Consider the following 23,075-nt stretch of genomic DNA (forward strand, 5'->3'; position numbering starts at 1 on the left):
GATTTCCACGAGGATGTTTGCAGGATGAATTCCTGTTCACTCAAGTGAACTCAGGCTTATTGATGCGCTCAACAGGGAACATTTAAGGGGGAAACTCCTGAACTTGAATTACAGTATGATACAATGATTAAGGGTTAACCTGTCGTGCATGTTATATTCATTTAATTAAAATAGGTATTTGTCCTTAATGCAAAAGTTTATCAGTTAATATAATTTGTTTCAAAGTCCCTTTTCATTTCCCTCTTAGATAGTGAAGGGGCGGGCGCGAGAGAGTCGCACTATATAAAGCGGATTGACCGTCACATCTACTTCTGCGGCGTTTACAGCGGGGGTCCGGCTTGAAACAGAATTATTGAAGGTATGCCTCGTACAATTGTTCATATTTAGGCACTATTTAGTTCAGTTAAACCAGTAAATAATAAAAGAGTTTTCAGGAAAAACAAAGAAGCTAGACTAAAGTTTATCATGTGAATACATTAAAGACGCTTCCAATATTATTTTACTTGTTTACTTGTGCTTAATTATCAAACTACGTTTTACAAATAAAACAAAGTGTCCTTCTGGAAATGATAAGAGTTGTTTAACTGACAGTGCTGAAACTACTATCAAACAAACAATGAACAAAGAAGACGAGATGAAGGAAGTAGAACTGAACGAGATGGATCAGGAAAAACAGCCGATGACCGGCGAAACTCCGACAGGCACCGAAAAAAACGGCAGCGTAAAGGTCAAAGTGCCGGAGGACGCAGAAGTCAAATTTACGGGCCTCTCTAAAGAAGAGTTGATGAAAGTCGCCGGTACAGCTGGGTACGCTATTTAACTATCTTATACATTGCTTTATATAAGCTGTTTGTTTGATGTAACTATTGCCTGTCATCTGCAGTTGGGTTCGGACTCGTTGGGCTTTACTGGTTCTATTCTGGCTTGGTTGGGTTGGCATGTTAGCTGGAGCAATAGTAATCATAGTACAAGCTCCACGCTGTAAACCCATTCCTGAAATGCACTGGTGGAATGAAGGTCCTCTGTACCAGATATCAAACTTGGATGCCTTCTCTAAGAATGGACTGAAAGGTATGAATGAATGTCTATATTTTCAACACCCCTTAACAGGTATCAACTGCCGAATATGCAGTAATTTAGACGCCTTGCTTGGGTAACATTATGAAAACACTGTGGGGGGAAGCAGATTTGCTGATGCCGTGGATAAGCCAGAAGAGACTGACTGTCTTGTGACTCCCTCATGTGAGAAAGCATGTGCTGACCTATGCAAGATTCTGTTCCCAATCACATAGTTGTGATAAGTTTGCTTTCCCACACGGCTACATCATAGATTTAGATGATCAAGTACAGTGACCTTAAACCCTGATATCTTTAGGTGTGCACAAGCTATATCATCAAAGCAGATTAATGATTAAAAGGTGCCCTGAATTCTGTGGCTATAGAGATAACTGAAGGAGGCAGTACTGATGACTGTTGCTCATTCATTTCCTCTTTTTTTTAACCCCTTTCTCATCTGTAGGAGTGGAGGAGAAGTTGGACTATCTGAGTCAGATGAAGGTGAAGGGGCTTGTTTTGGGTCCAGTACATTCTGTGCAAGCAGACCAGTCAAGCGCACTTGAACTAACTTCCATTAACCCTGATTTTGGCTCTGAGAGCGAGCTGACTTCTCTGCTGGACCGAGCACATAGAAAAGGTGAACTCACTAGTTTGTTTTGAAGGTTTTCGAATTGAAATATCAGCCAAGGTCACTTTTCCAGACACATAATAGGTCACTGGATAGATCTAATCATCATAGGCTCCTGTTGTTCTGTTCTAGAGGAAGGCTGTCTGAAATAACAATCAGCTGTCAGTTTAACCTCTGACCTCCTCTCTTGTTTCTCACTACGCTGCATTAATTTTAAAAGGATTTTTCATGAGTCATTTACCATCAAGTATTTCCTTACATATTCTACAAATATACATTATGCGATTTAAAATAAAACTTTATAGTCTTTCTTGGAATTGATTCACCACGTTTATTTAGCTAGAACACCTGCTTAGTTTCGTGCAAATAAAGCAATATGCCTTTAAAAAAGGCTTCATACAAAGCAAACATTAGGCTGTTAAACTCCAGAAATAGCATTTAACAGCCTTCTGGTTTGTTGACTTTTTCCCTCCTCTCCTCTTTCCCTCTCAGGAATCTCCATAGTGCTGGATCTAACACCCAATTATCGTGGAGTTTCATCCTGGTTTAACAATGCTGCTTCTGTTGCCGAGAAACTCAAAGTAAGTGCAGATATATTCATGTAGACAGTCAGTTAGACACCTTAGTGAGGGAACAGATTAAACAGATTTAGAGATGTATAAAGGGCAGAGTAAAAAAAAGATATTTGCATGTACTGTAAACACAGAAGAGAGTTTTGGGATAGTAAGAATTGAAGAGGGGTTGTTCCTCAAATCAATAAAAATTAGAACATTTTGTTAAACAATATTAAGAACCACAACCACACGTCTAAACTGTTTTCGGTTTATTAGTAGATTTATAAACATATCAAACGGCTAAATTTTGCATGCACTGAATGATATTCTAACACTTGTATTACATTACATCATGGTCATAAGCTTCTTTAATCACATTGAAACCTACTGATTCAAAATATAAACAAGCATTTCAAATTATGGACTTAAATCCTAGGCGATGGCATCATTGTGAGGTTTTACGTAAACATAATTTTTTTAGCTTTGCTAGTTTTACTAAATTGAATTATCTTACATTGGTTTTTAAATGTTAAAGTAGTCATGTTTTCAGTGCTGTTTTCTGATCTAATCAGCAGGTATCAAACCTCCCACAGAGTCACTCGAGCAACTGCTAATGGTGACTGTCTTGTGCAGCACCTCAGTTTGTTTTCCAAGGGAATCAAACTGTGGAATTTACCTGTTAGCCTAAAATTAGGAAGTAATATAAATGTTTTTAGTTGTGCACTTAAAAAGTGGTTAAAAACAAAACAGCCGTGTTTATACAAATAGTCACTATTAGTTTGTTTGATTATGCTGCTTTTGCTTTTGGCTTAAAGCAATTTTATATAAAGAATTATAATTATGTGTATGTATTTTACTATTTAACAATGTATTTTCATTTTATGTCAAGCCTCTCGTGGATAGGTGTTGAGAATTAGTAAGTCTGCTAAAACACTCAAATGCACTTGGTGTAATTGTGATGTCCACGTCAAAATAATATAAAAATTTGTTTTAGCAGTGAAAATTGTTTCTTGAGCAAAAAAATAAATAAATCAGCATATAAAATTTAGTGATACTAAATTAGTGAAAGTTTAGTGATACTGAGATTAGTGACATCTGAAAATTGAGTTTTGGCATCACAGGAATACAAAAACATTAGTAAACATTTATTGTAAATTGAGGTTTTTAATTTAATATTATTAGTTTTCTTTCTTTATTACTCTTACTGACTCCAGACTTTGTGTATATGTAGTGTAGTTTATAGTTTAGTGTATATGGAAACTAAACTTTTTTTATCTACTTTGGGTGATGTCATTATAATTCTGTATTTTATATTTGTGCGTAGTCATATAATCAGATATATGTGTTCCACTCTGTGTTTTTATTGTAGAAAGCCTGTGTATACTGGCTAAATAAGGGGGTGGATGGCATCTTCTTATCCGATCTGAATGACATCGTGAATACATATGCTTGGTCATCTATCCAAGCTATATTCAACAAAACTGATGGGACCCCAAAAAAGTATGTGACGCTATAATTGAGGTTTGGTTATTGGGTCTTGTGAGGTAGAAATCTGTTTAGGTAACACAGACTTATTTCCCACAATTTTTTTTACAGACACTAAGCTCTACACTAAGCTACACATCTTATTCTGCAAACAAATGATTATATATATAGGCTACAGGAGGCTTTGTACTTCACTCGTGTTCCAGTTAAACATGAGTAAATAGTAAATATTACGGCCATTATAGGCTCAATGAAACATTTATTTTTATCATACAGATATGAACAATTCAAATATTTAATGGGTTTGCGTTAATTTGTGTATAACCTACTCTCCCAAAACACAAAACATTGTGCAGTTTTAAACCAACAAGATAAAGTTTTTCCTCTCCATCCACAGATTTAGTCTACTATAGGAAGTAGGCTCTGTTGTTAATGCTAACATTTGATTTTATTTTAATTTAACATTTTCATTTTATATGTTAGTTAATGACTTTACAATAATAAAATGAAATAAAAAAAATATGTAATAAAACTTAACAAACACCTCAAACTGTCATCTGAGATGTTGAGCGTTTGATTTCCGCTGTTATATCTGACATGTCATTCATTACATTTTGAGAGGAATGAAATTTACATGTGGTTTGCTGGTTTAAACAACTAAATGCATTTAGACTCACTCAGTTTCGTCTGGAGTTAATCTCTGAAGTGGTCTGAGTGAAAATGACAGGTGTAAATGCCCCCGAAACACATTCAAGATGAATATAACCGAATATCTATCTGGTCAGGAAAAAAGCATTATGTGACCAGGTGTAAACAGCCTCTTAATGTGTCTGTTAATATTAAGCAATAAGATGTGTATTTGCTGATCCCTCCTCAAGCGGACGACACTACTAAATGCAGATGTAAAGGAAGTCTAAATAAATTTAACTGCATTTAAGGTTTGAATAACCAAAAGACATCTTCTACAACACCAGCTGTAAAAACATGCACAATACAGCTCTTTGAGACAAGGGCCAAGTTATAATGTATGTTGTTATTATGTATGTACATCATACACTTTAAAATCCAAAAAGTTAAGGTAACTCAAACCATTTGAGGAAAACAATTGCAACAAACCATTTAAGTTCAAAGACTGATCCTAATAAATACTGTGAACTTAATCCATTTGAGTAAACAAAGCAATTTGAACAGTAAAATCCAATAAATGAAGAGAACTCAAACTAACCGAGTACTGTAAAACCCAATAAATAAAGGCAACTCAACCGTTTGAGGAAACCGATTGCTACAAACCATTTGAACTAACTTGAAAAAACTAATCAATACGAGTAATGTGAACTTACTAAATTTAAGCTGAAAAATGACTTTTCCTAAACTTATCGTCCCATGCCTAGTAGCCACATGGGAGAAATAAACAGTAATTTACTGGAATAGCAGTGTGCATATACTCAATGTTCTCTTGTTTGCATGATGCAGTGTTGTGCATCTCGTCTACTGTGAGACCCTCTTAATACCCTCTCTCTCTATTTTCCTAATCTCTTTCAGAGCTCTGATGGGAACAGCAAGCAGTCTCTCTGTGGATGAAACCTCTCTCCTGCTCAATCAATCAGGAGTTGACCTACTTCTGACCAAATTGCCGTATCCGGCAGGGCTCAGTGGCAGACAGGCTACTTTAATGCAGAGACTCTGCTCCGGTCATCAGGAGGCCAGTCTGGGCTGGGGTCTGGGACAGACTGCGGGCTCTCAGGCATCCAGAACTCCAGCATTGCCCGTCAAACTCTATCAAACCCTTTTGTTTGCCCTGCCGGGAACACCTGTGTTTAGTGCTGGAGACGAGCTCGGACTGAAGGCTGGGGTGAGGGTGGCATTCATAAGATAAAATAACAATACATGGATAAACATTTACTGTACTCATGAGGTATAATTTCACCTTTACAGGAGGCCATGTGGGAAGACGTCAATTCAACAGCAGAGGTACATTTTTGATTGATCACATTTTTACTCTTGGTTCTGTTCACTGTCGTGTTTGCATGTTTGTAAAACACCTGCGCTTTCTGTCTTTTGCTTTGATTCTTTTGGCTACACAGGAGGAGCGAACAGCAGTGCGTAACTTCTTTAAAACACTGAGTGATTTAAAAGGAAAAGAGCGATCACTCCTGCATGGAGAATATGTCAACCTTCACAATTCTCCCACTTCATTAGCATTTCTCCGTCTGTGGGACCAGAGCGAACGCTTCATGGTGGCCGTGAACTGGGGAAATGACTCTATTTCTATGACTCCGACCAATGACGATCTGCCAGCTGAAGCTCGGGTTCGTGCCACCACAGATATAGAGAAACTAGCAGTGGACAGCAAGGTGAAGTTAGAGAAGTTAGAGCTTGGGTCCAAACAGGCCGTTCTGCTGTCTTATCCATTCCCTGGCTAGACACACACAGACACTGTTTAAAAGGATAGTTCACTCCAAAATGAAAATTATCTCATTATTTACTCCGCTCCTACAAACCTGTTTGAGTTACTTGTTATGGTTGAACACAAAAGAAGATATTTTGAAGAATGTTGTAAACCTTTAGCCATTAGTATTTTTGTTTCCTACTATGTATGTCAGTGGCAACTAGTTCCTTCAAACTGTTTGAACACAAATAAGAAACTCATACAAGTTTGCAACCACTTGTGGGTGAGTAAATAATCAGTAAGTTTTAATTTTGGGGTGTACTATCCCTTTAATGTCTCTGATCAGTTTCAACACTGTGCACGAGTCTGGAAAGAGTGAAACTAGGAGTACAATGATTTTTGAGTAGGAGAGATTTTATTAAAAGGTTATTTGTATTCTCTAGCGTGGTACTATTAGAAGCTCTAACTTTAAAGTAGTGAAAGATTTGTCACAGCTGTTGTTGAATAGAAGCTGATCTCTGTACAGAGACTCTAAAGCTCCTGGAATAATAATAAATAAAATGGCAAATGAGGATATATTTGGTGTTTTGTGTGTAACTCTGTCTACTTTACTGAAAGTTGCTCCCTCAAATTCATTTAGTTTTTTGTTGTTGCAGTCTACAATTCATACCCAGAGCAGAAAATATCCACAAGATCTTTAGATACTCTCAATTGGTAACAAAAAATAATAATAATTTAAAAACTACATAAATACTTAAAGTCCACATAAACCAGAAACTCCAGCCGTTTTTTTTTCATAGAGAAACTGAATATTAAATGAGAAAACAGTGGGCGTGGCTTGTTTTTTTCTACTGCAAGCTAGTTGGATGTAAAGTAGGCATTTCATTCATAAAGATGGGGAAAAGCGTTTGGGGAGAGTTATTACAACCTAACAGACACCTCCTGCTCGCCATTTCTGTTTGTTGTCAAAACTGACAGTTGGAGAAGCGAAGTGTTAGCCACAGCCAATTCCTAAGATAAATATGTCATCTAATAAATTAACTGAAAAAAAAATCAATTAAAGATTATTAGTGCAAGCTATTATTCTTTTCTTTTCTTTTTTTCTTCTGCACGGATAAATTGTTCATTTCAAAGCTAGCAATGTGAGTCAACAAAAACATATGGTGAGTTTTGATTTCGGGTGAAGCAGTGGCGCAGTAGGTATTGCTGTCGCCTCACAGCAAGATGGTCGCTGGGTCGATCCTCAGCTGGCGTTTCTGTGTGGAGTTTGCATGTTCTCCCTGCATTCGCGTGGGTTTCCTCCGGGTGCTCTGGTTTCCCCCACAGTATAAAAACATGTGGTACAGGTAAATTGGGTAAGCTAAATTGTCCGTAGTGTATGAGTGTGTGTGTGGATGTTTCCCAGAGATGGTTTGCGGCTGGAAGGGCATCTGCTGCATAAAAAACTTGCTGGATAAGTTGGTGGTTCATTCCGCTCATCCACTCATTAATAAAGGGACTAAGCTGACAAGAAAATGAATGATGAGTTTTGATTTCATGGGGACTTTAAACAAACAAAAACTGCCATTCTTTAAGCATTTGTGAATGTTTTATTGTGTTGCTTTTATGAATACATTTTTACTTGGTGGGTATAGGTTTTTGTCTGCAGGGAAATGCCTATTTTTAATATGGGATTAATTAAGCTGCTATAGGCATCTGAGCTACCATTCAAATGTTATTCACTCATATATATATAGTTTTTATATATATAGTTTTAGGAAAGTCTGCTTCTCTACTGTGAATATAAACTGTTTTTTTTTTTTTTTTACTTTCTTATTAAACTCTCTACAGACTAGAGTAATGCAGTTTAGCAGTTACCGGATTAAATATCATTTTAAAATGCTCTAAAATAAAATTCACGTGTAACCGTATTTCAGAGCATTGCTGTTATTTTTAGCTACCAAAAGCAGTCTGGGTATAAGACTTATTTTAAAAAAAAAACACAACAAAAAACCTTACTAACAACAAACCATTTGAATGATGTACATGATGCAAAACAATCAAATATAGGGATCATGTTTGACTAATCTTCAGTTAATCAGGCTTTACTTAACAAGAGCTGTTAGGTATTGTTGAGGTAATAGCTGATGTTGGCCACTAGAGGGCACTTTAGTCCTGAATATGCACAAGCTCACAATTACATTTTAAGCACCAAATGTAGACTGATATTAGGAGTTGGCACCTTTATAATAATGCACAGAAATCAATGTCAATACTTTTTATGTCAAACCCAACAACATCTAAATGTCATAAACAATCCAAAATAGCAACCGATATCAGCAATTTTCAGTATAAGTAATGTATAAGTACAGGTTGTCTTGTTCCTACTGTATGTAATACTTATTTTCCTTCAGAGCAGAATAAACTGCCAACTATTTCAGCATATGTTTTACAGTGAATGCCCTTCCAGCCACAACCCAGTACTGGGAAACATTCAAACACTCTCGCATTTATACCTTCTTTCTAATATTTGTTTCTGAAATTCCAGCAGACCGGGTGGGGGTGTGGGGGGGGGGGGGGGGGGGGGGGGGGGGCATGTGGAATCGGGGGTGAGGTGTCTGAATATCACAGATTTCGGGCGTCCCCTGCGATCGGATATACTATACCAAATTTGGCGACCCAGGGGTGGTACTGTAACAAAACGCTTAGGACCAGTGGGGTGGGGGGTGAGGAGCTGAAATTGCAGGAGAATTAACAAAACAGGAGAGTGGCGGGAGATGGGTCTGAAATACAGACTCCCGGGAAAAACAGGAGTGCCGGCAGGTATGATTCACACTCATACACTACGCTATATTTGTTTACCCAGTTCACCTATACTGCATGTCTTTGGACTGTGGGGTAAACCGTAGCATTAGGAGGAAACCCACGCAAACTCGAGGAGAACATGCAAACTCACAGAAATGCCAACTGACCAAGTTGGGACTCAAACCAGCAACCCGCTTGCTGTGAGGCGACAGTGCTAACCACTGAGCCCCCATGTCACCCCCCCTATGCAAAACATGAAATTATATTTTATACTAGTTTCAGTATCAGTGTTGCATGTAGCAAGATAAAACAGATGTTAACCTAAACCGTGTGATTGCTCAGGCCATTTTCTCAGTGATGTACAGAAGTCTAGTCACCTGCTTTTGGAATGAAATGAAATCTTGCGGCCTCCTCAAAGCGTACACTACAGAAACAATAAACACACTTGGAAAAAATAGATAAAGGCAGTTCCATCTGGTTGCACTCTCCCATGTTTGTTTCTGGAAAGCAGGATATCAGATGGGCTTAGGAAGGTCCACCCAGACCCCCGCAGCGCATCTGTGAACCCCAGGCCCTCCTGCGGAGCGCTGACAAAATAAACTCTCTCTCTTCCCCCTCAGCTGCTATTGTTCGTCTTAAACTGAAGGAAGGAGACAGAATAATAGTGTGTCTTTGAGACTGAGCTTCACAGTTGTGTCGGTGCACCTTCCTGTAATGGATTAAAAAGACTCTCTGCTTCTATCTAGAGGGTGAAGTGGACTTGAATGAAATCTTTGTAGACACATTCACCATTTCTTTGTACTGTTATTTACAATTTTTGGCCTGTTTATTAAACAGAGTTCTTGATTCTGATTGGTCAATAGCTAATAGTAGTTTTATTTATAACTGCGTCGCTGAACAGTTCTGTGCATTACTGAGCAACTCATTTAATGTTTAATATATAAAAATTTTGGGTGTAACGGTATTTGTATTTGTCCCAAATCGTGTCAATACTGGGGTGACTGTTAGGTTCATTCACTCCCACAATGAATAGTCAGTTCAGATGAGCGGTCACTGGAGTAATATAGAAAACCACAGAACTGCAACAACTTAGCAGCCATTTACAAAAAACACATCTGAAAATGCTGAAATGGTTCAGTCATGTTGCAGAAGAGCATCTCTGAATGCACAACACATCCAACCTTGAGGTGGATTGGCTACAGCAGCAGAAGACCACACCGGGTGCCACTCCTGTCAGCAAAGAACAGAAAACTAAGGCTACAATTCACACAGGTTTACCAAAAGTGGATAATAGAAGTTTGGAAAAACGTTGCCTGTAACGATGAGTCTTAATTTCTGCTGCCACATTCGGACGGTCGGGTCAGAATTTGGCATCAACAACATGAAAGCATGGATCCATCCTGCCTTGTATCAACAGTACAGGCTGCTGCTGGTGGTGTAATGGTGTGGGGGATATTTTCTTGTTACACTTTGGATCCATTACTACCAACTTAGCATAATGTCAACGCCACAGCCACAGGAGAATTGCTGCTGACCATGTCTATCCCTTTATGATCACAGTGTACCCATCTTCTGATGGCTACTTCCAGCAGGATAACGCACTGTCATGAATCGCAAATCATCTAACACTGGTTTCTTGAACATGACAATGTAATCAAATTGTCTCCACAGTCACCACATCTCAATCCAATAGAGCATCTTTGGGATGTGGTGGAATGAGAAATTTGCATCATGGATGTGCAGCCGACAAATCTGCATGATGCCATTATGGCAATATGGACCAAAGTCTCTGAGCAATATTTCCAGTACCTTGTTGAATCTTTGCCATGAAGAATTAAGGCAGTTTTGAAGGCAAAAGGGGGTCCAACCCAGTACACCCATAAATAGTATCCTCACTTCCCCTCACAGCAAGGTCACTGGTTTGAGCCTCGGCTGAGTTAGTTGGCATTTCTGTGTGGAGTTTGCATGTTCTCCCTGCGTTCGCGTGCGTTTCTTCCGAGTGCTTCGTTTTCCCCCACAGCCCAAAAACATGCGGTACAGGTGAATTGGGTAGGCTAAATTTTCCGTAGTGTATGTGTGAATGAGTGTGTATGGATGTTGCACCTGAAAGGGCATCTGCTGTGTAAAAACATGCTGGATAAGTTGGCAGTTCATTCCGCTGTGGTGACCCCAGATTAATAGAGGTACTAAGCCGAAAAGAAAATGAATGAAAGTACACATTTAGTTACGTTAAAGGTGTTTTAAGATGGTGATATATTACTTTTATCCCAACACTGATTAAAGATCGGTCAATAAATTGTTATGAACACTAATGAATGGGTAATTTTAAGAGACGCATAGAAATAAGTAACAAGTTTAGTTTATATATTTAATGTTATAAAAGCTTGCAATTAACCCCAGCAACTTACACCATCAATATATTAGATTCATTTCTTCTTTTTTTGAAAAAGTATTTGTGTGAGCTCCACTGAGTGCATTGTGTCTGACATTGCATCTCTGACTGAGGAAATCTCAGCTTGCATCAAAGGCCACATCCAGATACATTTGCAAAAATAGACATAATCACTTGTGATGAACACGTCAGGTGGTTTGTGTGTTTAAAGCATGAAGTGAATGTTGAATCAATTAAACCTGTAACCAAACTGAAGTCTTGTTATTATGATATTGTAAAAAAAATCTCTATATTGTTTATACAGTGTAACAACTATTAATTTGAGCTAATGCGTTAACTTCAATCCAAATACAAATATATTATACATATACAACATATTACAGTATTGTGCCACTGTACATTGTGTCATGCTTGAAGGTTATAGCTCTATTCATTGAGTGTATACAAAAATAAATTTAAACTTCAGTGTAGTCTATTTGGTTGTGTAAATATAAAACAGTGGAAGAACAGTGTTGTTCCTGGACCAACTAAGATGTTGATCAGGAACATGTCCTACTTCATGAAATCACTAACCAGGTATAGAATAAATAAACGAAAAAAAGAAAACCCTACAACTGTACATTACATGTCCTAAATAGGCCCATAGTTTATCCTGAACGACTCTATAACTCATTTTGAGTATAAAAAACAATTAGAGTAATTTATTTTTACACTGAGAGTACAGTACTGTGGGAATGTTGGCTGTGAGGGGCGGGAACAGAAGAAGTGGTCTTCATAAACGTGCACTGACCAGAAAACTGCTTAGTGTTCTGCCCGACAACACAGAGGAGAACTCAGCTAAACTAAAGGTATTTAACCATGCATTCTTCTTTTTGTATTAAGCCATTGATTTATTGGTCATTATGTGTATATATATATATATATATATATATATATATATATATATATATATATATATATATATGTGTGTGTGTGTGTGTGTGTGTGTGTGTGTTACGGCTTGTTGTAACTTTGTTGCCTTCATGTTGCTTATGGATAAATTAAAAAAAAAAAAAAAAAAAAAAAAATATATATATATATATATATATATATATATATATATATATACATACATACACACACACACACACACACACACACACACACACACACACACATCTGTTTATATAAAACCTTTATGCCTATATTTCATTGAAGATGTAAATTAGCTTTCTTATTTTTTTATCTGTTTATTAATTCAGTGTTTTTAGACAAACTTATATAAACAGGAGAAATGAAGGACATAGAACTGAAGGAAGTGGATCAGACAAAACAATTAATGACCCGAGAAAATGGCTGCGTGAAGGTCACCGTCCCGGAGAACACTGCAGTGAAGTACACAGGCCTCTCCAAAGACGAGCTTGTGAAAGTCGCTGGTACTCCAGGGTGCGCAACCTATATGAGCATTATCAGATTTATACATTCCTCTCAGTCTGTCTGTCTGATGTAGTTATGTTTGCCTGTCTTCTGCAGGTGGATTCGGATTCGTTGGGCTTTGTTGGCTCTTTTTTTTCTTGGTTGGGTTGGCATGTTAGCTGGAGCAATAGTAATCATAGTACAAGCTCCACGCTGTAAACCCATTCCTGAAATGCACTGGTGGAATGAAGGTCCTCTGTACCAGATATCTGATGTTAATGCCTTCACTGAGAGTGGACTGAAAGGTGAGATAAAAGGAATAAAAATCTCCTACCTGTTTATCATTTGGATATCATTATTAAAACTATCAAATCACAGTCTATGTTAGGTATTTTTATAAAATATTAACTTGCTGTTTTTTGTTGTTGTTGGTTTTAAAAATTGGAATAAAATATCCACACCCACACAAACTAATTATATTTTTTGGGTCAATGATTCTAAACACTATTCCTGGTTTGTGCAGTCAGATTATCAAAAAAGTGTGAGTGTGTGAAGTGAAAGCAGGCTAAGGGCTCAGCCTTTCAGTGCTTTTTCTTTTCTCCTCTGTAGGACTGGAGGGAAAGCTGGATTATCTGAGCCAGATGAATGTGGCGGGTGTAGTTCTGGGTCCGATACACTCCTTGAAAATTGACCAGCTAGATACACTAAACCTGATTTCAGTTCAGTCTGAAGTTGGCACTGAGAATGAGCTGGAATCTCTGCTGGGCCTGGCTCATAAAAAAGGTGAACTTAAAATTTCCCTGAGTAGTGTTTTGACACTTGAACAAGCCTTCACTAACAGTCTTCAAATACACCATGACATGTTTAACATTTTAACAAGGAAAGTTAATTTATAAAGCACATTTCACACACAATGCTAATTCATTAAGTGTTATCATAAACAATAAAACAAACAAGAAAATAAAAACGATTAAAAGAATAAATAAACAGATTAAAATGTGAAAAAAAGGAATGAAAAAGAAAGAAAGACATAATAGTTAGTAAATAAATTAACTAATGGAACTATATTGTAAATTGCTACCAGTGGTGGAAAGAGTACTGAAAAATCGCCAACTGGCCAAAAGTGTAGTGCGAGTAGAGTAAAAGTATCTGTAGTAAATCAAACTCAAAATATGTATAAAAAATAAAAAATTGCCCTTTCAAAAGTACTCAAGAGTTGCGAGTATTAAGCTGTGAAATGCTGATGCGCTTATATGAAATTTGTGCATGTGTGTGTGTAAACGTAACATTATGTAGTGCATTTAGTCATTGTTTAGAACTATTTGGCAATTTCATCCCAGCAGGCACAGCACAGACGTTAGATTGACGTCGTACCCCAATGTTGTGGGATGTTGCATTATGTTTGGAAATGGAAATCGGGTTGAAGTCAGAACTCAATTTAAGGCCGACATCAATGTTCAACGTCGGACAGACTTTACATTTTGGTTACTTTTCAACGCAACCTAAAAACTACAAAATATCAAAATCTAATGTTGTTACAGCTTGACGTTGTGTGGACGTTACCCAGTGCTTCATTTGTAAATTAAGAGGTCCCAGAACAGATCGGAGTAACAGATCCACAGGTTACCAGAAGAGGGAAAGGGGTCGTGGAGGAAAATGAAGAGCGGGGCAGGCCTGCGTGTGAGGGGGGGAGATCAGTAAAATGAGATGCCGGACCAGATTTCAGAGGTTCAGGATCCGCCTTGTTCCAGCACAAATTAAGCCCTGCGCTACGACTAGGATGTCTGGGAACACTATGGTGTTGGGTTTTGGTTGCCAAACTTGACGAGTAAATATCAGTGTTTGACCTCAATATGATGTTGGTTTAAAATGTTGGCCAAACATTGGTTTTTGGTCACTTTCCACCACAACCTAAAATCAACAAAATAACAACGTCATTTCACATCATTATTGGAAGTCAATTTAACAATGTTCTTAGACACTGGAGACCTAAATCTAGCCTAATGTTAATGTCTTTGTGTATCTGCTGGGATTAGTGATATGCAGTCTAAACAGACTCTCGGTCATTGAGTGTAAAGATTTTGGACTGAATGCTTCCAAACGATTTGCTGGATTTATAAAGCGCCCATGTCTTGAAATTCTTCAGTATGATGTGATTGCCTGTCCAGTGAAATCCCACATAGATAGTATCGCAAGACTGATTTTTCTACTAAGTAAAACTAAATAAAGTAGTGGCTGCAGGTTAAAGGAAAATAGTGGAGTAAAAGTACCAATACTGCAGTAAAAAAGTACTCGAGGGAAAGTAAAAGTACATATTTTTAAAAGTACTTAATAAATTACAATTCCAGAGAAAAACTACTCAATTACAGTAATTTGAGGATTTGTAATTTGTTACTTTACACCACTGATTGTTACTGTATATAGTATTTTAATAAGACGTTTTGTAAATGCATTTAAGTTAAATTATTTTTATAAATATTTATATATATTAAACATATGAGAACAGAACTTTAAAAAATGTCCTGCTCTCTCTCTCTCTCCTACTCTCCCTGGCTGTTTGACACTCTCCCTTTCTCAGGTATCTTCATAGTGCTGAATTTAACACCCAACTACAACAAAACTTCAGCCTGGTTCAACAATTTCAACGCTGTTGCTGAGAAAATCAAAGTAAGTACTGATAAGGAAGAGGAAACTGTGAAGGGAGGCCTATTTATGACGGTGAACACAGGGAGATGAAAAGATAGTGAGGGAACCAGCAGATTTTAGATATTAGAAAACGTGACACAAACCTATACATAACTTTTTACTTGTAATTTTAGGATGCGTGTACATATTGGTTGGATAAAGGACTCGATGGCATTTTCTTGTCTGACCTGAATGAAATCCCAACAGACGCCTGGCCATCTATAAAGGAAATATTCAACCGAAGCGACGCGACTAAAGAAGTGTACGTACTGTACTGAATGTGTATCTGCTAGTACTTCATGGTCTGCTGCTGTGTAATGAAACAGAGACGCCCTGCGGTCAACTGTGGTACTGCCGCCTGCTCCCTCGCTCTATATTTTTATTTCTTTTTATTTTAAACTGGGTTTCTGCAGGTTTATAATGAAAAGAGTATTACTATCCGCATCAAAAATGTCAATTTTAGTTATTAATTATACCCACATATTTAAAATAATGTGTCAATACAAGCAAACTCTGGTTTTATAGATGCACTTTTTAAACATAACTTTACTGCAAAAAAGGTTAAATATATGCCAAACTTTCTGTCCAGATCAGTGTCCTCACGATAGATAAATGGAGAACTTTTAAAGTGATATTATTGTAAGGAAGATAGTTAAACTATAATGGTAAATCGAGTTAAAAATGAAACTATTTGTCAAACGTTCTGCTGAGATGGATTGCTGGTGTTTGGGTGGTTTTAACCTGATTAAGTAGCTTTTTTATTGAATTAGGAAAATTAGGACCCGTTTAAAATGATTTAACACCTACAACACAATATTTTGGTAGATATATAACAGTTTTTTAGGCCTAAAAGTTAGTTTTCGCAGTTTAAGACACCCTGTTTGAAGCATGAACTCAGACCTCTCCGTCTGATCACTTTCAGAGCTCTGATGGGTTCAGTCAACAGTATGTCCATCAATGATATTTCTGTCCTGCTCAACCGCTCTGGTGTTGACCTGCTCCTGACTGGACAGCCTGATCTGAGTGACTCCGGAGAGAAACAGGCCCAAATAATCAAGGAGTTCAACTCCAGTATCCAGCAGACAAGTCTAGGATGGCGTTCGAGACAGGATCCGGGGACTCTAGCTGCAGAATTTCCAATCAGGCTCTATCAAATTCTGCTGTTCACCCTGCCAGGAACTCCTGTGTTCAGCGCTGGAGAAGAGCTGGGGCTGAAGGCTGAGGTCAGAACACTAGTAAATTAATAAGTGGTTTGGGTGCCATTGCAGTTAATGGGCTGGAACGGGAACTAAAGGTGTCACTTTGTACTGGAATTTAAATATGGCAGCAAAAGAATTAACACTGTTCACATTTTGCAAATTCATCCCATAGAAATGTTAAAGTACTGGTTGCACTATCCAGTAACCAAAACTATAGGATTATTTATCTAATAATCACTGTATTACTTGTGATTTCTGTATTTCAATACTGAATGTAACAAAGCAGGCATAGCAAAAATGTCAACATCAGCAGGTCAATAAAAAGGATATGTAAATTGTGCAAAATGGCAAATTTCCCAATATAAAAATAGACCTAAAATAAATTAATGGATGTTCAGTGTCCAGTGTTCAAAATATAGTTACAGTCTATAATGCTGAGTTATTAGTGCTGTGAATTATATACAGTTGAAGCCAGAATTGTTAGCAATTCTGGCTTCAACACATTTTTAAACAGATTTTTTTTAACTGATTTCTGATTTATTTTATCTTTGCCACAATTATTTTAGTAGTTATACAAGTATTTAGCTGAAAGTGAATTTTAAAGGCTTTTAAATATGTTAATTAGATTCTGTGGCCAATCAGGTGGAAAAAAAATTAAGGGCCTAATAATACTGGCCTTAAAAATGAAAGACTTTCTCCAGATGTACATATTTAAATATATATTATAAAAATATAATATACGTGTATATATAATATATGTGTATGAAGTTTATTGAGAGTGTGTAAATTTAGACCAGTTTTAGCTGGAAAACAACAACAAAACAAAAAAAGTTTTTTCCTTTAAGGATCAGCATTATACAGTCAAGATATTGTCGAGCTAGCTCACAACTAACTACACTCCATTTAACCCACACACACAAACATATACAGTGCTCAGCATAATTGAGTACACCCCATTTTGAAAATGAATATTTTTAATCAATTTCTCAATGAATAAGCAGTGTATTTTAGTGCATTTATACAAAACAGATTTATTAAACAGATATATTCATTAAAATATAATTTTAGTCACCAAACATATTTAGAAATATAAAGATAAAACAAGTAATTTCAAGCAAAATATTGCAAAAAAAATTACAACCTACAAAATGTCAACTCAATTTTTTTGCTTCTCTTGATTTTTCCTCTTTTTTAAAATTTGTATTTAATATTTTTGTGTAACATATAAATTTAGGTATAGTAATTTTTAGACTGTTATTGCAAGTTATTTTGTTAGATAAGCTGCAGATTTGACTTCAGTACTGACTAATCTAATGTATATGCAGAAATATTTTAAAGCATGGTATAGAAAATATTTATTTAAATAAGATATTTGTGAGGGTGTACTCATATATGCCGAGCACTGTATATATGTACATATATAAACTGTCTGAGCAGGACTGATAAAGTTGATAACTGTCATAATGATCATTTAAGATTTCTTTTACAGGAACAACTTCAAGCACTGTGGGACTTGGAAAATCCAGTTGAAGAAAAAAATGCTAAAGCAAAGGTGCTACATTTTCAATATTATTGACAAGGCTATTCATAAGTACAGTAGCTGTGAGCTCATTGCTGTACTAATTATAAATGTAAAACTTAAGCACTGAGTTCTGTTCTTTCCATCATTTACTCATTCAGGCTCTGCAGGAGGAGAGACTCGCAGTGCGAAACTTCTTCAAAACCCTCAGTGACCTAAGAGGAAAAGAGCGCTCGCTTCAGCACGGAGAATATGTTGGCCTCAGTAATTCCAAGTCATCATTAGCATTTCTCCGGGTCTGGGATCAAAGCAAACGCTTCATTACTGCCCTAAACTGGGGGGATAAGCCTGTGACCATGAAGCTGACTTACAGAGACCTGCCGGCTGAAGCTCAGGTTCTGCTCTCCACAGACACCAGCAGTTTAGCCCTGGAGAGCATGGTGTCCGTAGAGAAGTTACAGCTCGACCCCAAACAGGCTGTTCTCTTGACTTATTCTTATGCTGGTTAGACACACAGTGTACACATGCTCATATTAACTGTCTTAAAGACAGTCTTAAAGAAAAAAATGACCATTTTAATGCCATTTTGGTTCTTGAAGTTTAATGGTTATTGTCAAAATGTGTTTAAATCAAATTCAAAGTGATTTGAAATGATTTTTCATTGTCAATCATTTACATAACTTTAAATTTTGAATTAAAAAAATTAATCTTTTCATGTGTACTTTGTTCTTATTCATACAAAACCTCCCTTAAATATATCTATAAATCTGATATTTGCGTCAAAGATGAAAGTTGTTGGTCTGTACATCAAATAAAATGTACAAAAGTAATTTTATATGCATAGAACATGGTTAATATTTTAAATAACTTTTTGGGGGGTGGGGGGTGGGGATCTAAATAGGTGTGAAACATTATTCCATAAAATCACTGGAATTAAAAATATTTGTGTAAAAATGAAAAATTTATTCTGACCTGTACTCATAACAATTTCTCAAATAATAATTGATTAAACTAAATTTACCTTTTAATGTTTAAAAACTGACTAAATGGGAAAGCCGAGTGGTTTAAAATATAGTGGCGAAATTATCAAAGTTTTAAAATCACATTTATTTATTATATTTGGGAAGGTTGCATCATGTTGATCCTTAAATATAGTCTTTCATTATATCATCAAATCCTTCTAAATAACTACAGTGCTCAGCATATGAGTACACCCCTCACAAATTTCTCTTTTAAATTGATATTTTATACAAGTATAAGTATAATGTATTAATATAAGATACAACATTAAATGTTGCATATACAACAGATTAGTAAGAACCGAGCCAAACCTGGAGCTAATCTAACAGAACAACTTACGATAATGGTCCAAAAATAACTACACCTAAATGATAAGTTAGGGAAAAATATTCAACAATAAAAAAGAGGGGGGAAAAAATCAAGAGAAACAAAAATAAAATATGAAACTGAGAAGTTTTGTAGTTATTTTTTACTTTTTTGCAATATCCTGGTTGCCACATTTTCATGGACACCAGATTCAAAAACTTTCAAGGACTTTTTAAAGCACCATTAATTTTAAATTAAGCAAGTTCATAATTCATACCATGAGCTTATATAGCATCATGAAAGTCCTCACTGTACTTAACGTTTCACTTAAACTTAATATTTACATTAAAATTGTCAATTTGTTGAATTCAATAATTTTATTTGTCAGTATTGTACCCGAATTAAAATTAAGATTTTTAATTTAAGAAAGTTTTGTTCTGCTTTCAACATTTGAGTTCAGTTGTTGAAATAAACCCATAAACGAATATAATTTCAATTTTAATTCAGTCCTTTTAAGGACCTGTGTTTGCTTTTAAGTACTTTCCAAGCCTTGAACCCATATGTCTAAAATTCAAGTACTTTTAAGAAGTATGGGAACCCTACAATATATCACTTGAATTTAAACGTATTATCTTTTATATTTCTACATGTGTTCAGTGACTAAAATAATATTTTAATAAATATATCTATATTAATATATTAATAAATAAATCTGTTTTGTTCAAATGCACCAAAATATATTACCTAAATTCACTGAGAAAGGGATACAAATATTCTTTTTCAAAATGGGGTGGACTTATTTATCTTGAGCACTGTATTAACATTTTGAATATAAAGTTGGTGTCCCCTGTAAACTGTGGTAAAAAAAAAGAAAAGTATGATAGTAAAAAAAATAACAATAAAAACATATTCTAATAATAAAAAGATATTCTAATTAAAGAAGAAAAAAGGCTGTATAGCACTTTGTTTTAAAGTTTAAAAGAATGTTTACCGTATGCACTTTCCTCTTTTTAAATCTTCGTATTTAATAATGCAGTAACGGGTCTTGTTTTGTGTGGCGGTTTATCTTCAATTTTTTTTCCTTGTGATTTTTTGCACACAATTCATAATTGTTCTGCGCCTGTCTTGGCTGTATGCCATTTGTCGTTAATTCTCAGGGCAGGAAAAGGAAGACTATGAAGTCAACAGGTGTGTGTATGTGTGTCATGAGCGATCATGATATGTACTATATAAAACTGTATTACTTCCTGCACGCTTCAACTTGTCGAAGGAGGAACGTTTTCTTCCAGCATCTAAATGTTGAATGCGGTCTGCAGGATCAGTTCAGCTCTGTTATAAAAATAATTAACACAAGGATTTACAATCACTATAAACTTTTATAAGAGAAGTACTTTTACTTTTGTAAGAGAAGTATATTTGTTTATAACATTAAAGATTTGGTTATTTTGGAATTTAACCTGTTTAATTTTTATGTTGATCTACTGTTGAGGTCATAGGTCAGATCTGAAATGGTGTAGCTCGTTTTTTGTCCTACCTTTTCTTTCTGCAAGTCTCGTCACATTTTCTTCAGCACTGAAGACTGATGCTGCTTTTGAATCTTCAGTGTGTGAGACAGAAAGAGATCTTATAGAAAAGATCTTTGTCTAATTTGGATTGTGAATTTCCCTGATATATGTGGTTGTGAAGGTGTTCGCGTGTCCTCCTACAGATATCAGAAGAAGAAAATTGATATCTACAGTTGTCAAGCTAAAAAATGTATGCAGTTGGAGTGAGAAGCCATCAAAACCCTTTAAAATACAAGCAATGGGTTTTTGTAATTTCTATTATTTTTATTATATATAGGAACTTAAGATAATTGATCTAACATTTTCCCTTTCAATTCAGCACTCTTTAACTAATAATATGATGAGCATTGTTCAAATATAGGCTTTATTAATGTAAGTGAAGGCTACAATATAAAAGATAATCAAAATAATGTAAAGGGATCACAAAAATGTTAGGCGAGGAAAAAAAAAACAAGTAAGGGAAAAACATCCAGGTCAGTAGATGTTCAGATTAAAAACTGAACAAAACAACACAGTTAACATCTTTTCCATATTTCACAGACGTGTTGTGCTGTTTCCAGTGTTGGGGAAAGTTACTTTTGAAAGTAAAGCATCACATTATTGAGTTACTCTCCTAAAAAGTAATTTGCATTCCTTAGTTTCTTTTTAAAGGAAAGTAATGTGTTACGTAACTTTTAAGTTACTTTTTCATGCCTGGCTGTGGCTTGATCTCTTTCAGGGTTTTTTTTTTTCTTTTTCTTTTTAATAGAGGAGCTTTGCAATTAACAACACAATCCATAATGTTCATTTTTATTTAAAAACACACATAAAATATAATAATGCAGGCTAAAGTGTTAATGAGAATTTCCTATATACACAGATTAAGGAAAGTTTAAAGCAATGCATTTGCTTTTTTTGGACTATTTTGTCCTATTCATTCATTCATTTATTCATACATTTACCTTTGGCTTAGTCCCTTATTTATCAGGGGTTGCCACAGTGGAATGAACTGCCAACTACAGTTAGTCAGAATTATTAGCCCTCCTGAATTATTAGCTCCCTGGTTTATTTTTCCCCAATTCATTCTTTTTCAACACATTTCTAAACAAAAAGGTTTTAATAACTCATTTCTAATAACTGATTTATTTTATCTTCGCCATGATGACAGTAAATAATATTTGGCTAGATATTTTTTAAAACACTTCTATACAGCTTAAAGTGACATTTAAAGGCTTAACTAGGTAATAAAAAAGGCAAGTTATTGTATAATGATGGTTTGTTCTGTAGACTATCGAAAAAAAAGCTTAAAGGGGCTAATAATTTTAACCTTAAAATAGTGTTTAAAAAATTAAAAACCAAAATAAAACAAATAAGACTTTCTGATGGAGAAAAAATATTATCAGACATACTGTGAAAATTTTCTTGCTCAGTTAAACATTTAGGAATTTTTTAAAAGAATGAATTCAAATGGAGGCTAATAATTCTGACTTCAACTTTATTTCAGCATATATTTTACATAACAGATGGCTCCGCAATCAAGTATTAGATTTTTTTTTTTTTTGCTTATTAGTGAAGTAAAATATCCATTCAGACAATTCCTTTCTCCTTTTCTTCCACGTGTTCAAAATAATGAGAATACTTTCACTGCAGAAATGTAAGCCAGAGTCATCATGGTTTCTGCCTGTTCCCGTGGGGAGCCTGTTCTGACTATATTCATTTTAATTCAGCAGTTTATTTTTTAAAAGCAAATTAATTAAACTAAAAAGTAACTCTGGATTAAACTTTTAAAAGTAACTCAAATATTATTACTTAAGTTTTAAAAGTAATGCGTTTGTTACTTAGAAAAGTAATACGTAACTTGCAATGTTTGTAATGCGTTACCCCCAACACTGTGTGTTTTTAAACATACAAATTGACAAATTCAGTTTAAAACTACATAACATAATTTTTCTTTAATGAAAAAAAATTTGTGATTTTCATTTTTATAATAGCTGTGTTAAATTAACTGCAATTAATCTACAATATGAGGTTTAATATAGGCTTCTTAGGTTATTGTTTTCTCTGACAAATTACATTTGCATATTTTAATATTTCAGATTTTATAAGCTATTATTGTATT

At 35.5% G+C, this 23,075-nt stretch overlaps 2 protein-coding genes and 1 long non-coding RNA gene across 5 annotated transcripts in view; 2 read left to right on the forward strand and 1 right to left on the reverse strand.

Moving 5' to 3' along the window:
* Window positions 1–23,075, reverse strand: part of LOC108190658 (uncharacterized) — a 51,940-nt gene that overhangs the window by 1,149 nt on the left and 27,716 nt on the right. Inside the window, exons 6-7 of one of the 3 annotated variants that reach the window (XR_012383242.1) lie at window positions 20,947–21,114; window positions 18,678–20,741 (exon numbers count right to left, since the gene is read on the reverse strand). The exons of 1 other annotated variant lie outside the window; for it this stretch is intronic. This is a non-coding gene — a long non-coding RNA (uncharacterized lncRNA). Of the gene's footprint in view, window positions 1–18,677; window positions 20,742–20,946; window positions 21,115–23,075 lie in introns of those variants that run through there. One more of the 3 variants, XR_012383246.1, reaches the window with a different exon arrangement.
* slc3a2a (solute carrier family 3 member 2a) lies at window positions 309–6,688 on the forward strand. The gene is made up of 9 exons (NM_131601.2): window positions 309–358; window positions 592–807; window positions 884–1,071; window positions 1,520–1,693; window positions 2,177–2,265; window positions 3,608–3,738; window positions 5,266–5,575; window positions 5,659–5,694; window positions 5,808–6,688. The coding sequence occupies exons 2-9, from the start codon at window positions 617–619 to the stop codon at window positions 6,144–6,146; spliced, it is 1,458 nt and encodes a 485-aa protein (NP_571676.2). The 5' UTR covers window positions 309–358; window positions 592–616; the 3' UTR covers window positions 6,147–6,688.
* On the forward strand, window positions 12,111–18,798 carry zgc:158423. Its single transcript, NM_001080083.1, is given in 9 exon segments — window positions 12,111–12,136; window positions 12,530–12,713; window positions 12,801–12,988; window positions 13,293–13,466; window positions 15,262–15,350; window positions 15,503–15,630; window positions 16,291–16,591; window positions 18,057–18,119; window positions 18,248–18,798. Coding segments are annotated over 8 exon segments (1,443 nt in total). The 5' UTR covers window positions 12,111–12,136; window positions 12,530–12,561; the 3' UTR covers window positions 18,596–18,798.

This window comes from Danio rerio, chromosome 7 (genome assembly GCF_049306965.1).
Source record: "Danio rerio strain Tuebingen ecotype United States chromosome 7, GRCz12tu, whole genome shotgun sequence".
Classification (NCBI taxonomy): Eukaryota; Metazoa; Chordata; class Actinopteri; order Cypriniformes; family Danionidae; genus Danio; species Danio rerio.